The following is a 24,380-nucleotide window of genomic DNA, read 5'->3' on the forward strand; positions in this document are numbered from 1 at the left end:
GCACCTAGGAAACCATGGAAGGGGTTACCATAAGTTGGAATGAACTTGATGGTGCATAGTTATTATCATTAACAGGTTTTTGAGATATGCGAAATGCTGAAGGCATTGAGTTTCCATGGCTGAGTGGGAATTTGAAACCAGATTTCCAGAATCCTTGTTCAAAACTCTATCCAGCTCACTACACTGCCCCTCAACATGGCTGTATGCGCATTTCCAAATCTTGCAGGAATGCAAATGTCATGAATATCAAATCTATACTTGTGAAATAGTGCCACTGAAGCACAAACATGCATATTTGCTTTATGAAGGGAAACTAGGAGGTTTTATTGAGGAAGACTAAAAATGCTTTGTTACTTGCAAGAAAAGGAGCAATCAGGGAACAGCACGTTATCCCTTGAAGCATTTCCATCTCCACATGTATACGAGTATGTCTGGCCACCCCACAAGCAGGCATAGCATGTGTGTGCATGCATAGTCTGTGACAGCTAGCCTGGGGGCCCTCTGCTTGAAAGACAGCACCATACACAACACTGGAAATGACTGAAGTACATTTAATTCTTTTAAGCAGAAGTGGTATTCCTGCAACATAAGATGCTGTGATTGGTTGCCAAGCCCTGTTGCTAAGCATCATCTCTTCATCAGCAATGAGATCGCTATTGAATGGTATTACGCAGCCACCCACGCCGTGGGACTTATTAAAGCTGGTGAAGTTTGAATTCAAATATATCTCATTACCTTTGCATATATGAGCTCCCACCCTTGAAATACATTGCAGCCACCAATAGTGCCTTCAAAAAGAATTTCCCAGTACTTTTCCACATTTGCTAATGGCTTTGGAGGGTGGGACATAACTTCAGGGGTTTCTATCAATATCCAAACAGTGATTTATCAACTAATTAGAGATGAGCTGTGATGGAGGCTTCCCAAATGACGGTGATTAGCATTGACTTTTCTTGTCTTAGAATGCACCCCCAGCTGCTGGAAAGCAGCAGGGCCTTATTATATTACGTGAAAAATAACCAGAGGGAAAGCTGCCAGCTGCCAAGATTAAGGGATGTCCATAACAATTACATTACATGACCAATTAGTAAAATGCACTAAAGTCAAGAAGTCTCCACTGAGCAAAATCTTGCTTAAATAGAGGGGTAATAAAGTACCAGACCCCTTCACAGATTGCTGCCTTGTCCTGACGAAGGGGCTTGAGTCATTCAGAGAAGCTATGGGCTATGCTGTGCAGGGACACCCAAGGCGGACAGGTCATAGTGGAGAGTTCTGACTAAACGTGATCCACCTGGAACAGGAACTGGCAAGCCACTCCAGTATCCAAGAAAACTCCATGGACAGAAACAAAAGTCTAAAAGATATGATGCTGGAAGATGAGCCACTCAGGTCGGAAGGCATCGAACATGCTACTGAGGAATTGCGGAGGACAAGGACAAGTAGCTCCAGAGCTAATGAAGTGGTTGGGCCAAAGCCGACAGGACGCTCATCTGTGGATGTGCCTGGAAATGAAAGGAAAGTCCAATGCTGCAAAGAAAAATACTACATTCCAAATACCTGGAGTGTAAGATCTATGAACCTTGGTAAGCTGGATGTGGTCAAACAGGAGATGGCAAGAATAAACATTGACATCCTGGGCGTCACTGAACTAAAATGGACAGGAATGGGGAATTCAATTCAGATGATTATCACATCTACTATTGTGGGCAAGAATCCCGTAGAAGAAATGGAGTAGCCCTTATAGTCAACAAAAAAGTGGGAAAAGCTGTACTGGGCCAGAGTTCCAAAAAAAAAAAAAAAATCTACTTCTGCTTCTTTGACTACACAAAAGCCTTTGACTGCATGGACCACAGCAAACTATGACAAGTCCGTAAAGAAATGGGAGTGCCTGATCACCTTATCTATCTCCTGAGAAATCTATGTATGGAACAGGAAGCAACAGTTAAAACTGGATATGGAACAACTGATTGGTTCAAAATTGGGAAAGGAGTATGACAGGGCTGTATATTGTCCCCTTGTTTGTTTAATTTATATGCAGAATACATAATGCAACAGGCTGGACTGGAGGAATCCCAAACTGGAATTGCCGGAAGAAATATCAACAACCTCAGATATGCAGATGATACCACTCTGATGGCAGAATGTGAGGAGAATTTAAAGAACCTCTTAATGAGGGTGAAAGAGGAGAGCACAAAAACTGGGCTGAAGCTCAACATTAAAAAAACTAAGATCATGGCCACTGGTCCCATCACCTCCTGGCAAATAGAAGGGGAAGATATGGAGGCAGTGACAGACTTTGCTTTGTATTCTTGAAGGCTTTCACGGCCAGGATCTGATGATTATTGCAGGTTTTTCAGGCTCTTTTGCTGTGTTCTGAAGGTTGTTCTTCCTGACATTTCGCCAGTCTCCATGGCCGGCATCTTCAGAGGACTGGAGTAGGAACAGAGCATGGACAGAGTTCCTACTACAGTCCTCTGAAGGTGCCATCCACAAAGACTGGTGAATCGTCAGGAAGAACAACCTTCAGAACATGACCAAAGCCGACAACAACCATCAGACTTTGCTTTCTTGGGTGCCATGATCACGGCAGATGGTGACAGCAGCCACGAAATTAAAAGACGCCTGCTTCTGGGGAGGAAAGCAATGACAAACCTAGACAGCGTCTTTAAAAGCAGAGACATCATCTTGATGACAAAGGTCCACATACTCAAAGCTATGTTTTTTCCAGTAGCAATGTATGGAAGTGAGAGCTGGACCATATAGAAGGCTGACTGCCGAAGAATTGATGCTTTTGAATTGTGGTGCTGGAGAAGACTCTTGAGAGTCTCCTGGACTCTTGAGAGTCTCCTAGACTGCAAGGAGAACAAACCTATCAATTCTGCAGGAAATCAACCCTGAGTGCTCACTGGAAGGACAGATCCTGAAGCTGAGGCTCCAGTACTTTGGCCATCTCATGAGAAGAGAAGACTCCTTGGAAAAGACCTTGATGATAGGAAAGCATGAGGTCTGTCATTGAACTCTGGCCTGTTCCCTCAATGTTTCTTATTTTGCAGCTCAGCCCCTTTCTAGCACCTGGGAAGATGCTGCAGTTTGGTTGGAGAGCAATAGTAACTCACAAGTAGAGCAGATCCATTGAATCAATGGAATTTTCAGAGGAGTTGACTCCACAAATCCTCGCTAATTTTATAGGCCTGCCCTTGGTGCAACTTGTAATCAGATTTCAACCGCTGTCAAAGGAAGATTTCAAGCACATTCTTAAACCCAGAATGTGGGACATAAATATACTTTATAGATAAACAAATCAGTAACGGAAATCTTATTGTGAATTATAAATGCTGGATGTTGGAATAAGTTTGGGATATGTATATACAGCTTCAAAACTCTAATCTGCCATGAATCTCCCTGGGAGGTTTTTATCCACACTATTTCTTTCTCATCCTAGTCTGTTTAGAGAGCAGTAATCAGAAATGGGTGACAATGGAGTTGCTTTAATAGGAGAGTTAAAGCAACCCTGTGACCAACCCCAGGGGGTTAAAATTTAGAGAGTGCAACAGGTTGTTGCTTTTGAAGGGGGCATAAACCTTGTTGCTGAACAGACACAAATATATCTGCCCCAGTGCACTTTCTATGAGCAGGATGGTTGTTGTTGTTGTCCTTGTTGTTGCAAAAGAAAGGTTTCAGGCATGCAATCTGAATAGTCCAAGACAGAGATGACTGAGCTTCATCAATAATGTTTAAGTGCCATTATTGTCACATAGCAAGTTGTTCAATTATATTTTAACTCATGAGCTCCATCTTCCTCAGTCTGGCACCCTCTAGATGTGTTGGACTACAGTTCATATAATCCCTGGTGGTGTAGATGAAGGATAAGAGGTTATGAAAGGCTGCCCTTGGGTATATCTGTCACATGACTACAAATATGTTTCATCTCTGCTGCTAGAAATATGCACATGTTTGCAAATGGGTCTGCCTATGGAAAATGTCAGGAAACTTCAGTGGGTCCAAAACACAGCAGCCAGATTGCTAATTGGAGCTGGACACAGGGTTGCTTTAACTCTCCTGTTAAAGCAACTTCACTGGCTGCTGATCTGTTTCTGGGCAAAATTCAAAGTGCTGGTTCTAACTAGAGATGGGGGTATTCATATACGAATATCTCCCCACAGGTGCAGATAATGAGGGTCCAGCCCCCTTGGGCTAGACCGACCACTCACGATTCCACCGCTGTTGCAGGCTCCATGCTCCCTTCCTATCGCTCTGGAGCTCGCGATGGATTAGCCACTCTTCGATTGGGCAGAGAGGCTTGTCATCCCACCTTCTGCCGGGAGTGGCTAATCCACTGTGAGCTCCAGAGTGATGAGAAGGGATAGCGGAGCTCACAGCAGTAGCAGACTGGTGAGTGGTTGGTCTTGTCCCAGGGGGCCGGACCCTCATTATTTGTATCTGTGAGGGAATATTCATATTTGTATACAAATACCCCCATCTCTAGTTCTAACCTATAAAGTTCAAAACAGCCTGACCCAAGTTATCTCAAGGATGACATCTTCCTTTCTGAGCTGGCTCAGGTGTTAAGATCATCAGGAGATACTTTTCTCTCGGTCCCACCACTTTCACAGGTGCATCTGATGGAGACAGAGGAGAGGGCTTTCTCTGTCGCTGCTCCCAGACACTAGAACTCCCTCCCACAGGAAGCTAGGCTGGCCTCATCTTCTGCAAGCAAGCACAGAACTTTTTTGTTCAGGCAAGCTTTACTTCAGTGACTGGCTGCCTCAGTAGGATTTTTAAATGGATTGTTGCACCTTACTGCTCTCTGTATGTGTTGGTATTGCTTATATTTTGCTTTATTGATTTATTTGAAATATTTTAGTATAATATTCATTTGATCCTTTTTAGTATTTGTACACTCAATGTTGTTAGATTTAAATAAAGATTTTTAATGATCTAAGGTCCCTTGGGTCCTTTTAAAGAAGAAAAGCAGAGTATAAATGAATACATACATACATACATACATGCATGCATGCATGCATGCATGCATGCATGCATAAAATTACTGTATGATTATAATGATGATAACATTCAGGCAGGATTATTCCAATTTATGGTGACTCTTTCCAGAGTTTCCTAGGTACAGAGTACTCCTAAGTATTTTACTATTCCCTTCTTCTCACGATGGGGCCATGTAGCTTGCCCAAGACCACACAAGGCACTGGGAGGTATTGAGCTTTCAGCCCCCTTTAGCTCACTGAGCTAGTGAGGAAGCACATAATAGCTGCAGAAAACGGAATGTTAGCAGCCTGCTGAGACAACTTGTGTCTACACAACCATTAATCATGCAGGCATCTTTTCCTCTTTCACTTTTAGCTACCCCAGCAGGGGTGGGTGGGTTGTAAAATTACTGCCAGTTATTTTTCTATAGATTTTTCTGCTGAAATATCTTCACTTCACAAAAGTACAACTGTGTTTCCTGTTACTTTTCCGTTGCAAGCCTAGAGTTCAGTAACCAGAACAAATTAAAAGGTGTGTTCCTTATTTTCAAAGTCTTTCAAGTGATAGAGAAGAATTAGATGGTTAAAAAAAATTCTTGGAAGCTGATTGATGAAACTGGAACTGTCCTGACAGCAAAGAAAACTGGTGCGGATGCCACACAGTTTATCATCAACAAAATGATTCCAGCAAGAGAGACAGAAGTACAGAAGTTTCCACGAATGGCTATAATTCACATTGAGGCATGCTGCTCAGGAAGGCAGAAGGAATGGCTTTTTACAAGCAGCCAAGAAATATGCAATGCATATCAGGGACAGCTTCTGTTGCAAGCTTTGGCTGCTGGCCACAGGGATGGCAGAAAATGGCAGATTAAAAGACAGACTGTTGGAAAAATGAAGGGAAGCCAACAGTTCACAAAGTAAACTAATTATGTTCTGGCAACTATGCAGAAGGATGCAGATATGTGAAAAACAATTTAAGTGAACTATTCCTATGGACAAAGCTTCCACCACTATTCACTTTCACAGTCTGAAGTTCAGGTAAGGCCAAAAACTACAGTTTTAACAGTCATGATTGAATCCCTGAATGCCTTCTTAGAATCAGAGAATTTTTAATGTTCACTTGCTTTTAATGATTCAATTGTATTTGAATTAGCATATCATGTAATTGTTTTTTAAATGTTTAACATATTAATTTTAAAGTCTATTTTTTTAATATTGTGAGCCATCTTGGGTTGCTTTATCTGGCAAAAGGCAGCATATAAAAGAAACAAACAAAAGAACAAAAGAACAAAACAGTTGGATTACACTAGTAAATATAGCTGGCTTGAGAACTGTGTTTGTGTCAACACTGCAGGATCAAATGATAGGTGGTCAAATTGTGGTTTTCTGATACCTCAGTGTGGTATGCATGTCTGTGTGTATTCATTAAGACTATGCACATGTATCATCATCAGTTCACCCAATGTTTATTGTGCATGGCTGTAAAGGATCATACAGAAGTCAAGGCCTTCGAGATCTTCGTGTGCTAAGATCCTAAAGCTTTTAAGGAGCAAAGCTAAGTCAGTAAAGATCTCTGTGGCACTAAAAAAAAATCTACAGTGTACAAGTAAGGTACATGTTCCCTGAAGGCAATGGCCTGCTCCAATATGAGCCTCCATTCCAAGACTACCTTTGGAAGTCCTTGTCTGAGTTCATCTGCTTTTGGAGGTTCGGTGGGTGTCAACTGAAATTGTGGTCTTCTGTGATCATGTCCTGGCACTAATCCAAGGATTTGCCTGGCACCGGTCTTTAGTGTGCATGAATATGTATTTTCCTCGAATCTTAATTTAATTTCAGAGTTTTTGTCTTGAAATGTTTAGTTCCTGCATTGCGGTTTGTTTTTTAGCCCTTTTAATATTTCTTTTTGCATCTTAAAATGCACTTGTAACTAAATCATTAAATGTTACTGTTTTTTTCTCTCGGGCATTTCATTTTCTTGCAATTGAATTTAATTTTCAGGGGTCATTGGATTTAAGTGTCTTAAATGAAAATAAATAAATAAATAAATAAATAAATAAATAAATAAATAAATAAATAAATAAATAAATAAATAAATAAACAAACAAACAAACAAACAAATAAGAAAGAAAGATATTGCCGTGGGGAGGGGGGCAATGATAACTTCCTCAATGGCTCAAGGGGGTGTTTCTTTCAAAAAGGTTAAGAACCACTGGTCTAGACCAAAAGTAAGGAGCATTTTATTTGCCTGTGATTTAAATTATCATTGACGATTGTTATTACCCTTTCTGAATGTTATATTGGTACAGTATGTTGTTTTGTAATAATTGCATTGTTGTGTTCTGCTTTTGTATTGATATGCTGGGGTATTCCATATGATTGTGTTCCTAAGATTAGGGGGCACCATTTTAACTGGAAGCTTGGAGATTTGTGTTGGCTTTTTAATTTAAAAGTAGGATATTAAGTAAAATATCATTCCAACCTGGTTATGAATGGTACCAGTATCAGTTGTCCACAGGGTAAAAGGCAAGCTAACCCTTGGGGGAGCAGCAAGTAAGCAATTTGCTGCAAGGAGAAGAAGGTATGGCCAATAATTAAGTCTTCCAAAATGTCACAGTTTTATTATCCAGTATTTTTGTTATATTATATCAGCTGAAATCTTGCTGGCATAACTGTACCTACCAAAGGCTGGCAATGTCATTAGCAGTGGACCATTTTTGAAAATTAAACACTTCCTACTTCTGTCCTATGGATCCCAAGGTTTTTTCATTGCATAGAAGCCATGGGAATTGCAGGATTGGGGGAGGGTAATATTGCCACCCGCGTTAATGTTCAGTAATTAAAGACATTCTCCTTCCATCCCACAGTTCCCATGGCTTCCACATGATGAAAGGGATTACACAGGAGCTATGGGACAGAAGTAGAAATGCTACATTTCCAGAAATCATCCTCTGTTGATTACATCTTCAGATTTCTGCAGGCATAGTTATGCCAACAGAATTTCAGCCAGTATATTATTATTCTGTTGTTGTTATTGCTGTTATTGTATATGTATGTAATCAGGCAAGTTACCACTTTAGTTTAGAATCCTTTAGATAACATTGTGGCTGAAATCCTGTTGCTTAGTGAAATAAGCCTCATTAAAGTAAGTCCACTGAATAAAATCAGCCTGCTCTCATTGGGTAAATTGTAACTAGGGTAGGCCCACTGAATCAATAGTACTTACAGAGGAGTTAACTCACCAAATCCCCACTGATTCAAAGGGCCTCTAACATGAGTTACTATGCTAAGCAACAGGATTTCAGCCTGTGTTCTCTGCTTTAAATAGCTGAATTTGCCACAGTAACACTCCATATGAGGAATAATGCCATCAAATCTTGGAGAACTGAAGAAGTAATTTACTATCCCACATAGAGATACTTATTTGCAATTGATGTGGCCAAGATTCATCCCTAAATATGGGCAGGATCCATCTCCAGATAGATAGCAGAGGAATATAGCTGATCTGGTACTTATATGATAGTGATTTATTGCATTGATTTCATGACTTCAAAAGCGGCATGTTATTGTGAACAGGGTCTTGCAGACTTATTTTTGTCTTGAGACTTATTTTATGTGTTACTACGAAACGAGTCTTTACAGCTTATCATTTAAACCACTTAAAGATAAAAAGAATTGCCCATCAACCAGGTTCGTGAAACTTCTGCATCAGCAAGTAATCATTTCGCTGTAGCACTGTTCTGCTGTCACACAATTCATGGCAAAGTACTAAGCTTACAGGCCAACCAAGGACATTGTAGCAGTGGAGCAGTATGAGCCAAACCTGCAATACCACCAAGAGACATAGCTTGCACTAATCATTTCCTGTGGTTGTGTCATTCAAACATGATGTGAGCAGACAATTGTGTGGTCACAGTGGGGTCAGCAGATGATGTAACTTAGAGTGACTTGCCTAGGGTACCAGAAAGTCCCTTTGGCCATTTTGGAGCTCTTCGTCACAACTCTGTGTGACCTGATGTTTACCAGGTAATGTCTATGATGAGACTGGGCTTGTCTGCACTGGCTATTCCGGAGTGGGCTGAATACAGTCCCTTGGGGTCCAGTGGAGGTTTGATATGCCATTTTGGTGCAAGCCACCTCAAGATATCGGCAAATTGAACACTTCATCTGCTCCTCAGTGGAGGACCAGTGAAAGTGAGGGGGAAAAATTAAGACCCTGGTACAGTATCACTGGGGTGCTGAATCATTTTTTAAAAGGAAAAAAAAACTATTTTCTTTGGTTTATTTATTTATTTATTTATTCATTCATTCATTCATTTATATATTTATTTTTATTTATTGGATTTCTATCCTGCCCACCTAGACCAAAGGTCTACCTGGTTTCTCTTAAAGAGCCAGGTGACTCCACAGATTTCAATTGGAAGGAACCTCGAGATCCAGGAAGGCCTGCGTTTCATCCCTTCCCAGCAATCATACATGCTAGAAAGGGACAAAAATAGAGCAATCCCCACCCAAAAAAGTAGAAGTCCCTGACAGTGCCTCAGAAAGGTGTGGATAGGATCTGTTTGGTTTCCTCCAGTAACTACACTGTGTGATCACTTTTTTCCTAAAAAGAGTAAACAAACCTGCTGTTTGATCCCTGCAGTGGATCAAACAGTGATCCGCTGCAGGGACCAAATGCCCATCTGATTCCAGTCCATTGTGACTGAAAGCCAAACACACACAATTAGAAGCATCATGCAGTGTGATATGGAGATACTGCAGGAAGCAGAAATGCATTTTACAATATGTAGGGGGCTCACCGGGGGGGGGGAGCTTCCTGTACAGAGACTATGAACATATTTGTGGTTAGCCTGAATTAAAGTCTTCCCCATCATCTTGCTGCATGTTTATAAGGGACTATACAGTAAGATGGACCCAACTTATGTGCTGCCTGGCCAGGAAGACACACACTGCCCTCTTTTGCATTGCCACTACTGCTACATTTCCTTGCTTTCCATCTCTGCTCTGTCCCATTTGCAATAGGGACCTGCAGCCCACAAGGATGGCTGTTTCCTAAATGCTAGGGTCTGGGGATCTTTTAGAGATGCACAGAAAGACTTTACTTGTGGGCTGTCAATGCCACAGTGCAGATAGTTCTCTACATGCAGCACAGGTGACTCCATTGAATAACCCTGAACCAGGCACATGGAAAACAGTCAGTCCTGGAACATTATTGGAAGCAACTGCTACCTGGAGCAGTGGGGGTTCCCCAGGTAGACTAGCGGCCTGCCACCTGAGACATTACACCCAATTTGCCTAATAGGAGGCCCGGCCTTTATATGCACCCAGATGACCTGGACCACAAGAATGTTCTGATCATGTACATATTTCAACTTTGCTGGGGAAGTGATTTTGCTTATTTAAGCTGAACAGAGGAAACCACAGCTATGGGTATGTACGTTAGGACTCCTCCAAGTCTGTTTTGAAGTTTTACTGGAGAATCCCAGAAGCAACTATTTTTTTCTCAGGAAAGTTCTTCTAAAGAAAAGGAGAGAGAGAGGGGTGGGGGGTTGGGATTGAGAGAGAATGAATGAAATACCCAGCCCTTTCTTGCCATTGCCCAACGCCATGCATCCCTTCAGAAGGGAGGGGTGGCATGCAGTGGCAAGAGTGGCTGAGTGGAGAAAAGAGAGCCTCATCAGCCTCTTCAACAGAGGAAAGTGCATGTTGGGAACATCCTTTCCTACAGGGGAGCATGGGATTCAGGAACCAGAAGCATCTACAAATCCATGCTTATCAACCACTGTTTCCCTCTATGGAGGCTGGGACGGTAGTCTTTGTAGCTTTCCAATTCATTTTGGAAGGCAAGAAGACTACAGCATTTTCCTCCCTGACAGGAAATGAAAACTCTGTGCATGCTCAAGGGTGTTGTTTCCCATGAAGAAAAAGGACCTCTTTGTCAGTGTTTTTCCCCCTGACATAAAGATTTTTTTAAAAAAAGTTTGAGGAGTGTCTAGAACAAATGGCTTGGAATGATAAACCATCCCTCCAGCCAGTTTTATATTAGATGGGGTTTGAGCCTGACTCAGAATGGGCCGAGGTTGCTTGACCTTGGGGAGTTTCGATTTCGATTCCTTCAAGTTGCCCCATTAGTAGTTGCAGTGACAGCGACTATCCTTGTCAGCAGGGATCCTGTTGCCTCTGGGTATGAATGTTTGGCTTTCTTCCAAGGAAATGTCAGCCCTGCTTGCTCTCTGATTGAAGGGTGATTGCTGTTCTGTTGGAGCCCTATGATGATCAAAGGTTCTTTCCTTTCAACCCAAGCCCTTCTGAACCAAATGTAAATCTCAGCTAAGCGGGAACACCTGAAATGCAGAGCCTTCAGCAAGGAATGCCTTTTGGATTTCATTTCTTTGGTTGTTGTTTTTTTCACCCAAGAGCTATACATATATTAAAAAGTTAAAGAACCCTCCAGAGAATTTGGGGTTCAGGTTGATTGGCTAGAGAAAAGAGAGGATGAACCCTTTGCACTGCTGTCCAATGAATCACTTGTTTGCCTCTGAACACTTTTCGCATTTTGTGGGAACCTCCATGCTCCTCTGCTCTGCTGGGCTCATGCAAGCAAACGGTGGCTATTAAAAATTCCTGATGATTTTCAAGGGATTGGTTTCTTTTTCATTAGAGGAACTTGAGCTCTTAGGACTGTCATTCTATGATCATGCTGGCTGAGGATGATGGGAGACAGAGTCCAAGACATCTGAAAGACAGTGTGTTGGGGTAGTCTTAGAAGGTGACAGCCTCTAACTTACTGGTATCTTCTATTTCTCCATAAGACCTCACCAAGGCTCTGAGATCTTCTGGGTGTGGGATGTTTTCTTGGCTGGAATGCCCAAACTGACTGGTCTTCTCCCTGCCAGCCCCTCTGCAGGCAGGGAAGCCCCCTTTATATTCCAACAGGTTTGGGGCCAATTGATTGATTGTTGAGTGAGGAGCTTTTAATGGAAAAGATGCCATCGTACAGTTATTTGTATCTGAGTTTTAATCTTGTGAATTGCTCTGGATCCCAATTTGGGGGAAAATATATGATATGAATATCAATAAAGAAGCCTTAATTTTATGCAGCAGAAAAATATGTATTTTCCGTGCAGCTTTTCCCTCTAGCTATTAACATTTCGTTAAAGACAAGGGATTTCTTTCCAGTACATGACCAACAGGGTGAAGATAAATGGCTGAAATCTTTGAATACACAAGACATCCAGGCTTCATGAACCAGTAATTTCATATCTGCAGAGAAGCCCTTAATTGAACTTTCATCCTCAGGCTAAGCTTTCCCATGGCTTAAGTGCTCCCATGTGCCACTGGAGGATCATATTTGCTGTCAGACAAAACAGAAGTTTAAATTCATGCTAATTGTTATCCCCAGATGTCAACCACCTCCCAATTGCCACCATCACACTAAATCTGCTTTGTGACCATTTTTTGCCACTTATTCCCCCACTGTGCACACATCTCTTGTAATATACCAACAGTGTGGAAAGCACAAATTATTAAGCAATAGTCAAAGCTCTCGTAATATGTAAGATAGGTAGCACTTTGGGGTGATTCATCAGCACGTATGCATTTAAACAATTCTTGTGCTCCTTTTAAAAAGAAGGGACTAATTCTCAGCACTGAAGAGATGGAGGGAAGGGTGGTATAACCAGAACCCAATGGAAAAGAAAAAAAGGACATGTCTTTGCATGCTTCCTCCCTCCTAATCAGCCCTGATGAATTTTCCTTGAATACAGTCCAGACTTCAGTGGATTCAGAATGCAGCTGTCAGATGGTTGTCAGAAGCAAGAAGGAGAAAATGCTATTCAGCCATCTTCACTGATGGCAAATTAGTATTGCACTCAGATCGGTGCTGGCTTTTGAGGGGTGGGCAGCCCTTGACCCTTGGGTAATATGTGACCCCTCGGCCCCATTTCAGTAGCTCTCTGTAAGGAATGAGGCTGGATTTCTGGCAAGAGAGTTCTGTCCCAGTCCCAACACCTGTTGGCCAAGCAGGAGGGAAGAAGGGGAGGAAAACGAGTATAAGAAAGGGAGAGATTTTAAAGCTAATATCTCAGTGTTTCTCCTTTCATTGTTGGTTATGTATACATTGATTTTAATGTGCATTTGTTACACCAAACCAGTGCGCGTTAGAGGAATTAGGGTGGTGGACTACCTTAGGGGACCTGAATTCAAATCTCCATTGAGCCAGAAAGGTCACGGGGTCAAGCACAGCTTGACCTACCTCACAGGGTCGTTGTGAGGACAGAGTGTGGAGAAAAGACCCGCAAATGTCATTCTGACCTCAGTGGAGGGAAAGCAGGATACAAATGTGACAAATAGGCAAATAAATTACATTTCCTGAATTTTTAAGCCTTGTGCTTTGCCTTAAATATACTTTAAATAACAATGATCATGTGTCGCCACGTCAGTTCTGATTTATGGCAACCCTTTCTATGGTTTTTCCAAGCTAGAGAATATTCAGATGTACAATTCCCTTCTTCTGGGGTCACCCTGGGACTGTGCAGCTTGCCCAAGGCCACGCAGGCTGGCTCTATTCCTGGGAGGCACAGTGGGGAATTGAACTGCCAACCTCTGGCTCCCCAGCCAGATGCCTAACTCACTCAGCTATCTAGCCAGCAATTCACTTTAAGACATAATACATTTTTCTCCCTGAAAATGAATACATATAACTAAATTATACTGGGGGGTGGCACATGACAGGAGCTTGTCCAGCCAACTGGAGAACTCGTGGTTGAAGGAAGCTTGCCTTGCGAAAAGGCAACTGCCCTCTTGGATAAGACCAAGATCTATCAGAGTTCACCACCCTTTTCACTTGCAGCCAAACACATAAGAGGGCACAGAGTCAACACCCATTAAAATCTCAGCAGTGTTTTTGTTTCTGAAAGAATAAAATGCCTAGTATTTTATCTGAAATCCTAAACTGATTACATGCAAATCCTAAGGTAAGGAAACCATTGACTGCAACTGAGAGAATCTAAGACATGCTATAACCTAGCTATGCTACGTTCTGTTCTGTACCAAGATGACTCTCTTATTTCCAGATCAGGCGTGTTTGTTTGGCTGTAGATCTACTCATTGCGGGTGGGTCCTATGCCTGGTTCAAAAAAAGAATTTAAAGGACTGGTGGCCAATGTTTTGCCCCCAGATTCTGTCCTCAGAATGACTGGTTTTGGCTGTTTGAAAGAAAAAGTAGACAGGAAGCGTCCACATAGTTTATGTTAATGTTTGGCCTTGGAGAATTCAGCCAAGGCTCAGAGACAAAAAAATGCCACCTCTTGCACCTCTGAAGAATCAATTTTTAAAAAGCAATATAAAAAAGTAAACCTTTTTTTGTTGGGGTGGAAGTCTTTGGGGGTGCCTTTGGAGGCCACCAGAATGCCCTTGGGGCTGCAAGTGACCCTGCATTGACTACAGTATCTTTGAGTTAAAGGGTGGGGATAACCTCTCACACACCTGTATTTTCTGAAGCCTTTGGCAGGTCTTCTGAGATGCTCATTTCAGAACCTAGATAACAAGATGACATCCCTTCTTTGAATCTGCAATCCATTCCAAAGTTTGGGCAGATTGGCAATTATTTGTTCTGATTTCAGCAAATCTTTCAGGATCAATAATGGTCCCACCTATTCGTATTTAAAACTTTTTGATAGGCTCTAAGTAAAAAAAGCAATGTTCTTAAAACTCATCAATGAAAAATTGAATGAAAAAGGGAAAGAAAGAAAAGGAGGAGGTGTAGTGCTTGAGGGGAAAAACAATGGCAGGTAATAACTTTATTAGACCACGAAACTATCAAAAAAGCAGGTGAGATTTTTGGGTCCTGCAGCAGAGCTGGTGGGGTGAGGGAGAAAGTCAGTGTAAAGTTAAGTACATCTAGTTTATCTTCAATTGCCTTCAATTTATTTAAGAACTGAGTCATAACCTGATGCAGGGAAAGGGAAACCCTGTTGTGGGGTAGAGCTGGGCTGCTTCCAGCCTCTGGAGATATCTGCAATGTTAGGAGGACAGGATGAAACTCCGGTAAGAGCAATACTCTCCTATTCTCTTCCTTCTCTGTGACAAAGAACAGACAAGTGAAATCAAGTTCCCAGTAAAAAGCAGCAGATGGGAAAGTTTTCCCAAGATGACATCATGGGTTTGACCACTCCCGACCGGAGCTTAGAAAAGTTACTTTCTTGGACTGCAACTTTCTGCAGCTCCAGTGGCAATATTATCCACCAAACCAACTTTGCCAAGTTTGCAGTGATTTTCCTGGAGGTGGGGATAGCTCTCCATTTGCAAAGTTCTGCTGGATTGGGAGGGGGGGGGAATCTTCGAGTTCACCATCCCTTACTCACTTGCTTTAAACTCTACTAACCAAGACTCACATTCTATAAGAGGAGAGAAACTCACGAAAAACACAGTCTCACCAAAGCCAAGCATTTTAAAATCCCAGGGATTTCAATGGGAGAGATTTAAGCCCGTGCTTAGTTTTTGCAACTAGCTGGTGATAGTTCTAGCCAGGAGTTGCCTTTTATTCTTGGCAAATATTTGTCAAGCAAAGAACATCTCATAAAAATAAAAGGTATCATGGATCACAGGAAAATGCTAGTCTTGGTATAGCCAACTGGTTTCTTGATCTTATCTTTTTTAAAAGAGTTTTAAACAAAACATGGTGCCTCTGTTGCTCATGCCATACATCACACCATACCAGAGTCAGAATTCCTGTACAAGACACCAAGTGGGAAACTTAAACTGCCACCTGATCATCTGAATCTATGCAGAAAGTGTAGATTTAAAGGGGGGGGGAGTAGAGGAAATGAAATGCAAATTTTCCATATAGAGGGCAAAGTTACATAGGGACATCACAATTATTATACAGGTTTTCATATATTGCAGCTGAGTTTCCCTTGCTGCAACTTTGGATGTACAGAACTACAACTCCCATCTAGCATGACCAACATGGCTACTAGGAATCATAGTCCTGTGTGTAACTGGCCTTAGTCCATTTCTGCCAGAGCTGCCATCACAAAACACAACCCTGCAGAGGCACAACATTCTTCTCTATCTGCCTCTACTGACAACTGCAGAGGGTGAGGGAAAAATATCAAGAACCAGATAAGCCACTAAACCATTTCACACTCCTTTTCAAAGGGAACCCCTTTAGTTCAGTTTTGAAATGCATGGAATAGACTGGTGAGAGGTCAAGGAAGGTGATCCTCTAAAGGTCTGGAGGCAAACAAATAAACTACAGCTTCATTTTTTAGGATTGTCAGGCTTGCCCTTTTCTGAGAGGAGCAATATATTTGAAGAAAACATGAAGAAACAACAGATGGAGTGTGGCAAGATCAATCTATCTGTGAAAGATATTTCTATAACAGGTCACTTTTTAAGAGACTTGAAGTTAAAGTTGGTGGAGAGGTCTAAGTAAGGAAAAGCAATGTTCAATGGTTTGCTCTGACCAAGGCCATCTTTTAACAGATCTGATCAGACTTAAGGCCCATTGTGTTTAATGGAGTTACTCACTGGTGAGTGTACACGATAGCTGTATAAGATTGCAGTCCTAAAGACAATAGCCCAGTAGAGCTTCCTTTAATGCCCCCAAGCATCCAGTTTTCCTGCATGTTGCAAAGAAGTACATTTGAGGAATGTTGGCTGTAACATCTTCTTAAATATCCCAAAATAACTAGAGTTCACATGGTCTGTGTGGCGTGTGCCTCTGTTCTGATATGGAGGTGAGGGCTGCTGATTGACATGGACCATTCTGTTTTCTTAAATATAAACAATACATTTCCCAGATGCAGTTTCCTCCTAGTGCAACGCAACCAGTTGAGGAGAATGGGAATCTACCCAGTTTCAGAAGCTAAACTTTGAAGACATGGGCTCATTGAAGAGGCAAATGCTGAAATAGCCTGTTCTGGCTTTGCCACCACGTAAACCTGGTGGGTGAGCCAATATATGCTCCTAAAAATAATTTTACATGAAAATCAGTCTTCCCAACCTGGGGTCTGTAGATGAATTGGGCTACAATTTCTACCATCTGAAATAAGCATGATTAATGGGTATTGAGCCAGTATGGTGTAGTAGACAGGGTGATGGACTAGGACTCCAGTTCAAATCCTTACCCGGCCATGGAAATTCACTGAGGGGTGATAAGAGATGTCCAGTGCTCTGCCTTGCCTGGTGAGACTTGATCTCTTCCATTCTGTGATGCCAAATATGGCGGACAAAGCACCAGTCGGGCTTCAGGCCGCACCATGGTACAGAAACAGCATTGGTCGCCCTGTTTGATAACCTGCTGTGGGAGGTTGACAGGGGCAAAATGTCTTTGTTGGTCCTCCTTGATATCTCAGCCACCTTCAATATCATCAACCACAGTATCCTCCTGGGGAGGCTCTCCGAGCTGGGAATTGGTGGTCTGGCACTTCGCTGGCTCCGATCCTTCTCAGAGGACCGTCCTCAGAGAGTACAGCTTGGGGAGAGTATTTCAGCCCCGGGGAACCTCAATTATGGGGTTCCAAAGGGCTTGATTATCTCCCCAATGCTGTTTAATATCTACATGAGGCCGCCAGGTGGGCTCATCAGGGGTTGTGGGGTGTCGTGCCATCGGTACGCTGATGACACCCAGCTCTATATCTCCCTTTCTCCAACCACAGTGGATGCCGTTCTGTCCCTTCAGCACTGCCTGGAGGCTGTACTGCAATGGATGCAGGAGAATGGACTGAGGCTGAACCCAGACAAAATGGAGGTCCTGAGGGTGGGTGGCCCCTCCATCAGTGGTTTGGGAAACTCCCTCTCTTTTGGGAGAGTAACTCTCACTGTGGAGAGTGAGGTTCACAGCTTGGGGGTCCATTTGGATCCGGCACTCACCATGGAAACCCAGGTGACATCAGTGGTCCACTCCACCTATTTCCATCTGTGATGGATTGCCCAGCTGCATCCCTATCTTGATATTGGGGTGCTCACTACTGTAGCCCATGCACCTGTAGTCTCAAGATTAGACTACTGTAACAGACTCTACGTAGGGCTACCTTTGAGACTGATGTGGAAGCTTCAAATGGTGCAGAATGCAGTGGCCAGACTTCTCACTGGGGTGAGAAAATATTAGCATATCTCTCCCACTCTGGCTGCCTTGCATTAGCTGCCTGTTCATTCCCACATTGATTTCAAAGTGTTAATGATGACATATAAAGCCCTAAACAGTTTAGGACCTCAGTATCTAGTGGAACGCCTCCTCCCACCTAGATCTACCCGAATCACTCATTCTAGCCAGGAAGGGCGGCTGAGGGACCTAACACCAAAGGAGGCCTGGAGAGAAAGAACAAGAAACCGGGCCTTCTCTGTGGTGGCCCCCCACCTTTGGAACATTCTGCCCCCAGAAATCTGTCTGGCTCACTCACTGGGTGATTTTAAGAGCCAACTTAAGACCATGCTCTTTAGGCAGGCTTTCCTTCCTGTCATCACTTGATTATTTTTATTTTTTTCCCATCTTGAACCATGTTACTATTGTTGCTTTTTATTTTATTATACTGTTTTTATTCCATTTTTATTGTTAGCCGCCCAGAGTAGACTTGTGTCTAGATGGGCGGGGTATAGATTTAATAAATAAATAAATAAATAAATAAATAAATAAATAAATAAATAAATAAAGAAAGAAAGAAAGAAAGAAAGAAAGAAAGAAAGAAAGAAAGAAAGAAAGAAAGAAAGAAAGAAAGAAAGAAAGAAAGAAAGAAAGAAAGAAAGAAAGAAAGAAAGAAAGAATGAATGAATGAATGAATGAATGAATGAATGAATGAATGAATAATAAGGACTACCACTTACATATCTCACATGCCTTGGAGATAGACAGCACATAACACCATAACAATGGATATTGTGGTCTATCACACCCAAATGGTGCTAGGTTGGTAGAAGCTCTACTACGTAGATCTAATGGAACCTGTTGCAGTGCAGAGCACTTCTGGTCAGCATCCCAGCCATTCTGTTCCATTGCTTTCCACCACTGCAAACAGAAGTCAGGTCGCATTCTGTGTCAGGGAGGGCTCCATGGGTGGCTAGTGGCTCTGCTGTCAGCAAGGTCATGAATCTGCTCTAGGTCAAAACGTTAAGGAACTATCTAAGACGATGAATCTCTTTTGGTGATAAGAATAAAAACCTTGGATAGCCCTTGTAAAATTTTATATAAAACCTGGTTGGTATTCATTGCCTCTTCCGTGAACATCAGGTTCCCTCTGAGCCTACTTTTATCTCCCTCTTGTGATGCTGTTCAGAGATGAGAAAAGTTCATTTTTTGGATGACAACACTCAAAATATATAACCAATGCAGCCACTGATCATGCTGGCTGGACTGATATGGGATATGTAGTACAAAAAATTAAACTTTTCCTATCTCTAGTGATGTGTAGCTTTGAAATGGCAGGTGCTTGGGAATGGAGATGATTATTTACATGTATCAGTGGTTCACAACCTTGGATTCTCACATGTTCTTTGCCTACAGCTCCCAGAAAGCCTGGCCATCACAGCTAGTGGTAAAGGCTTCTGGGAGTTTTAGTCCAATAACATCTGGGGATCCAAGGTCAGGGAACCTCTGGTATCTATGATTCTTGCAATTGTTTGTCTTAAATTCAGATTTCGGGCAGCAAAATTAGAGTGGTGGTGATGGTGTGTGTGCATGTGTGTGTGTGCATGCACATGCATGTGTCCGTGTGTGTCTGTGTGTGTGTGTGTGTGCATGCATGCATGTGCACCCACGCACACACGTGTGTGAGTGCAAGGCATGCATTTTTTCAAAACGATGTTTATCCATTTTTATAAAAGTAACAAGAACAGCTCAGTGCCATTCATTTGGCTCAGCACACCTGTCTAAGAGCAATTTAAAATCCCACCCATTAAGCTCAGTATTTTGAAAGCATGGTCTGACCATTTTTAAAAGTTACATTTGTCAAATATCTAGAACAATTCAGAACAAAGCACTGCCTTACGAGGGCTTTGTGGATCTAAATCAAGAGAAAAATTTTACAGCCTTTTAAAATGCTAATTAAGAAATCAACCAGGCACAGAAATGGCAACAAATGAAAAGTCCAATATGCATAACTTCAAAAGCAAGTGGGAAGAGCAAGAGTCGATTCAGGACAGTTTCACTTCAATGTTTAATCAAAACCTTAATAAATCCCCTCAAGGGAAGATTAAAAGAAAATACCACCCCTTCCCTTAGTGAAATGCTATCTGTCTCTGATCCCCCTTCTCCTTATAATAAAATTACGCCTTGATGCAGGGTAAACCAGCTGCCTAATCTAGCAACAGCCCCCCTTCTGACTATATAAAAGTGATGTCAGGATATGTATTTGCATAGTACACATCTCTTTTGACCTCAAGGCTCTTCTTGTATCTTTGCTTAAAGCTAATCTTTCCGAACCTTGTGCGCTCTAAATGTTTTGAACTATATTTCCCATCCTTTCAGAGATTATGGTGAATAGGGATATGGGAAGTCATGGCTCAGAACTCTGTATAGTCGAACATTAGCAGAAGTCTGTTTTGGATGATGACAACATTCAGCAAACAATTAAATGGCCTATCATTAACCGATCTTTTAGTGCATATTTACTTTCAGTGAAGCTCCCCAAAACTTTAACCAATGTTCCTCAAAGAAGACTTCATGACTTGTGAGCTTTTATCACATTTTTTCAGAGGCAGAATTGGCTACTGTGTCTATTTTGGCAATAAAATAAGTTAATATTGCAGATGTTTACAAAATCTTCCAGTTATGGATCATAAAATACAGAGGAAGCAGCTTATCATTCTAAAAACAATCTGGACCTATTATTATGGAGAGTTTAATTAAGAAATTTGTCAATTGTTCATGGGAAATTATAAATTAAAATGAATGCTATTCACCATACTGTACTTTTCCTGGACCAATGTAATAGATTTTTACATTTTGAATGTCCTGTTTTCTTCATTAGGTTTAATAAAAAATTGGTACTTACCATTGACCGCTGAAGAGATACAGTAAAGAAACAGAACTAAAAACAGATGCCATCTATTTTAAACTAGGAGTGATTTTGGGGAGTCACACAGAAAGTATAGATAGCTGTGTTGGCCATGTGAAAAAGTCCACAATCCATATTAATATACTATCTTTATTAGATCACAAACTCAAAACTCACTGATTCATACCAGTTTTCAAGATACTCAGGTTTCTTACACAATGCAAGCAGGCCTCTTCTTGCTGGTGTAGAGACCTGAAGATGTTGAAAGCTTGCATGTTTTTGTGATGTTGGAGTTGACCCAATAAACCCCTCCTCTTTATATGGACTAAAAAGCATGTTTCTCATCAGGAACATCAGTTTAAAAATAACAACATCTCACTTCCTATGGCACAAGGCTGGAGACTTTGCAAGTAAAAAGAGTTTGCTCCTCCAGCAATGTTTAGATACATCCACCAAGGTACCTCTCCACTGAGGTCTTAGGGGGGGAAGTCAACAAGAAGGTTGCCATGTTGTGCATATTTACAGTGCACAAAGCCTCCTGGAAATCTATTGTATTTTACCTCTGAGTAAAAATACCTACTATGAGGGACTTCTTTGAAACACTACATCACATCCTCTCCCCTCCTTTCTCAGTCCTCCCTAGTCTAGTGCATTTAATCTCTTTAAAAATCAAGGGCATCCAGCTGTGAGAACAAGCCATCCTGTCATATCTCTCTCTCCATCTCTAGCTGGGCTTTTTGGAAAGGCAACCCCCTCTCAGGAATCTCATATAAATCCTGCTTTATTTCACCTTTACCCTGCTCTGATGGTTGCCAAAAAAAGGGGGGGATTGGGCAGGGTAACTAATGTCAGCAGCCAGCAGCAGAGCACTATCAGGAATGGCTGTGGCAATTCTGCCTGGCCAGTGCCCTGTGTGCTGCTTGGCTCCTCATAATAGAATCTCTTGTCCAATCACATCTCGGGAATCACCTCCCTCACCTCCTCCCAGCCCCAAATGGAGGCATCAGATTGTTTCTTACTCACCATGTCATAAACATTCAAAATCACCGGTTCATTTGCCATTGTGGATTGCAGTGATGGCTGGATTAAAGCCCTTAAATCCCTGCCAGATGTGACAATGCCCAAAGGGAAAGATCTTTCTTTCTCTCTCTCTCTCTCTCTCCTTTAGCTAGATAGGAGAATCAAAAAACATAAGAAGAGTCCGATGTGGTAGGGATGTCTGGAGAAGGGCTTCCCTTGCACTTTAATTTCAAAGTTTCTAAGTAAAGAAGTTGCTTCCTGCCACCTTCCAGAAGAACATTCAAGTCTTTTTTAAGACTACAGCTGGTGGATCTGGCAGTCTTTGTGCAGCATGTTCCAGGCCAGTTATGGAGTCGCATCGCATGCTTGGAAATCCCAACAAACAACACTCCAGAGCTTGTTTGCTTTAGAAATCAGCCCTTGTTCTCAATCTCCCAGAACAAAGAGAAAACACAGAGTGGAGATGAAGAAAGAATTAGAGAATGAACGGGTGTAGGGATCCAGGCTATACTTCCTGCCAGGATGCATATATTCCAAATGAACTTCAACATGTGGTACATAATACGGGAGAACAGAGTTCAGAAATAAGTGGAGGGACCTTAAAGCGAAGATTTAGCACCACATTTCTAGGCTAGAACAAACATACTTGGCACACATATTCAGCTGGGGGAAGGGGGGGAAACTCCCACGGAGCTATCAAGTCAACTAGAACTTCCTTGTTTTTTTCCTACCCAGTTCCCAAAGTGTTGCAGTTGGGATGCAAGCTGGGTGCTGAGGTTTACCCTTCAAAACATCAGCTTGTTCAGTGATCTATGGCAAACAAAACTACAGTACTCTTAAGGTTTATTAGTGGAATGGGGAAAGAAAGAAAAGGCTTGGATGACAGATTCAGACTTCGAAATAAATGCCCAGCTGAGCTGCCTATAAGGAAGCAAACCGGAGGATCATCAAACCATTTAGTTTAACCCCCGGAGCCATGCAGCGGGAGCTATCCATGGTGCTGAAACCTCCATCCGTCCCGCAGAAGTATACTCTCGGTCTCCCTTAAGGAGAATTGCGCGCAGAGAGCTGTCCGGGTGCTGAACACAGAGCGGCAACGAGGCGGAAAATCGTGAAGGCAACGTCTGCGCTCTTCCCGGCGTTTTATACCGGAGGTGATTGCTCTCTTTTCCTGGATCAGTTGCCCTCAAGAGAAACATTCCCCGGTGGCTGGTGAGAACCGAAGAGTGCCACTCCATCTTTTCCTGAGATGAGGCATCTCCGAAGAGAAGCGTTTAAACAGCCAACAGCTAGCAAACGAGCGCACAGACAGGAGGGTATTACTGCTCGCAGGGGGCTGCTGGTGGTGTTCCGGACTTACTCCTATCCCACTGCTAGTTAGGACTGTATGGTCTGGCAGCGCTGCACGTTCTCGCTCCAATCTTGCAAATCCCATTCAGATCGGACCCGGAGGCCAGAGTAAATCGTGAGATCCATTGCAGTATATTTCTTCCTATGTTTGCTCCTCCTTTCCCCTCCCAAAAAAACATAGTGGAGTGTCCATTAAAGAGACAGGAGAGGGAAGTCTGGGAATAGGAAGCAGGAGGGGATTGGGGTGAAGGGAAAAAATTCCTGTGTCCGGTGAATTTCAGGAAGGGAATCAAAAGCTGACCTGAAAGCTGGAAAAGCGCAGATTGTGCTGGAGTAGCCCAAAAAGGGAGCTGGGATTACCTCATCGGAGTTGGAGGCGTAGCTGAGCCTCTCTGTCAGCTTGCAGCCAACCACATCTGAATGAAAATTGCAGAGAGCCTGTTACATCAGCATCGCCCAGCATTCCCCGGTCTCTCTCTCTCCCCCTCTCCCCCTTCTGGCTCTGGCAACAGCTGAAAGCTTTTTCCTAGCTGCATGCAGACCATTCAGGGGGAAAGAGATCCTTCCTACCCTTCATTTTCTGCAGTGACAAGATCCAACATGCACATAAATCTGGAGGAGGAAAAGCTGTATTCAGTTGCTGAAGGCGGTGTGTGTGCTTCTGTGTTTGTGTGCATGCTTGCCTGCTGTGGGCATTACTGAGTTGTTCAGCAAAGATGACACATTTTGGCTGAATTATCTGGAATTTGGGTGATGCAGGCAATTTTATACATCACCACTTTTTTTTTTTAAAAAAGGAGGATTTTGAATTAGAATATGAGATTGACTGTTAACATTGTAGTGGTTAATCAGTCCAAATGCATGTCTTAACATGCATGTACATTGCTAGGACATATTCCGTGTGTGTGTGTGTGTGTGTGTGTGTGTGTGTGTGTGTGTGTGTGTGTGTGTGTGTACTTGCCCAAACATTTGTGTACAGTCTTCATTCCATCTGCCAAGTTTAAATTAAAAATGTGATTTCAGAAGAGCCAGT

At 42.4% G+C, this 24,380-nt stretch overlaps 1 protein-coding gene across 1 annotated transcript in view; it reads right to left on the reverse strand.

The window, feature by feature from the left end:
• LOC110076385 (deubiquitinase DESI2) overlaps positions 1–23,786 on the reverse strand; it is a 71,230-nt gene extending 47,444 nt beyond the window's left edge. Inside the window, exon 1 of the mRNA XM_078390757.1 lies at positions 22,001–23,786. Within this exon, the coding sequence (XP_078246883.1) occupies positions 22,001–22,039 (39 nt within the window). The 5' untranslated portion in view covers positions 22,040–23,786. The remainder of the gene's footprint in view (positions 1–22,000) is intronic.
• Between the last annotated feature and the right edge of the window lie 594 nt (positions 23,787–24,380).

This window comes from Pogona vitticeps, chromosome 1, assembly GCF_051106095.1.
Source record: "Pogona vitticeps strain Pit_001003342236 chromosome 1, PviZW2.1, whole genome shotgun sequence".
NCBI classification, from domain to species: Eukaryota; Metazoa; Chordata; class Lepidosauria; order Squamata; family Agamidae; genus Pogona; species Pogona vitticeps.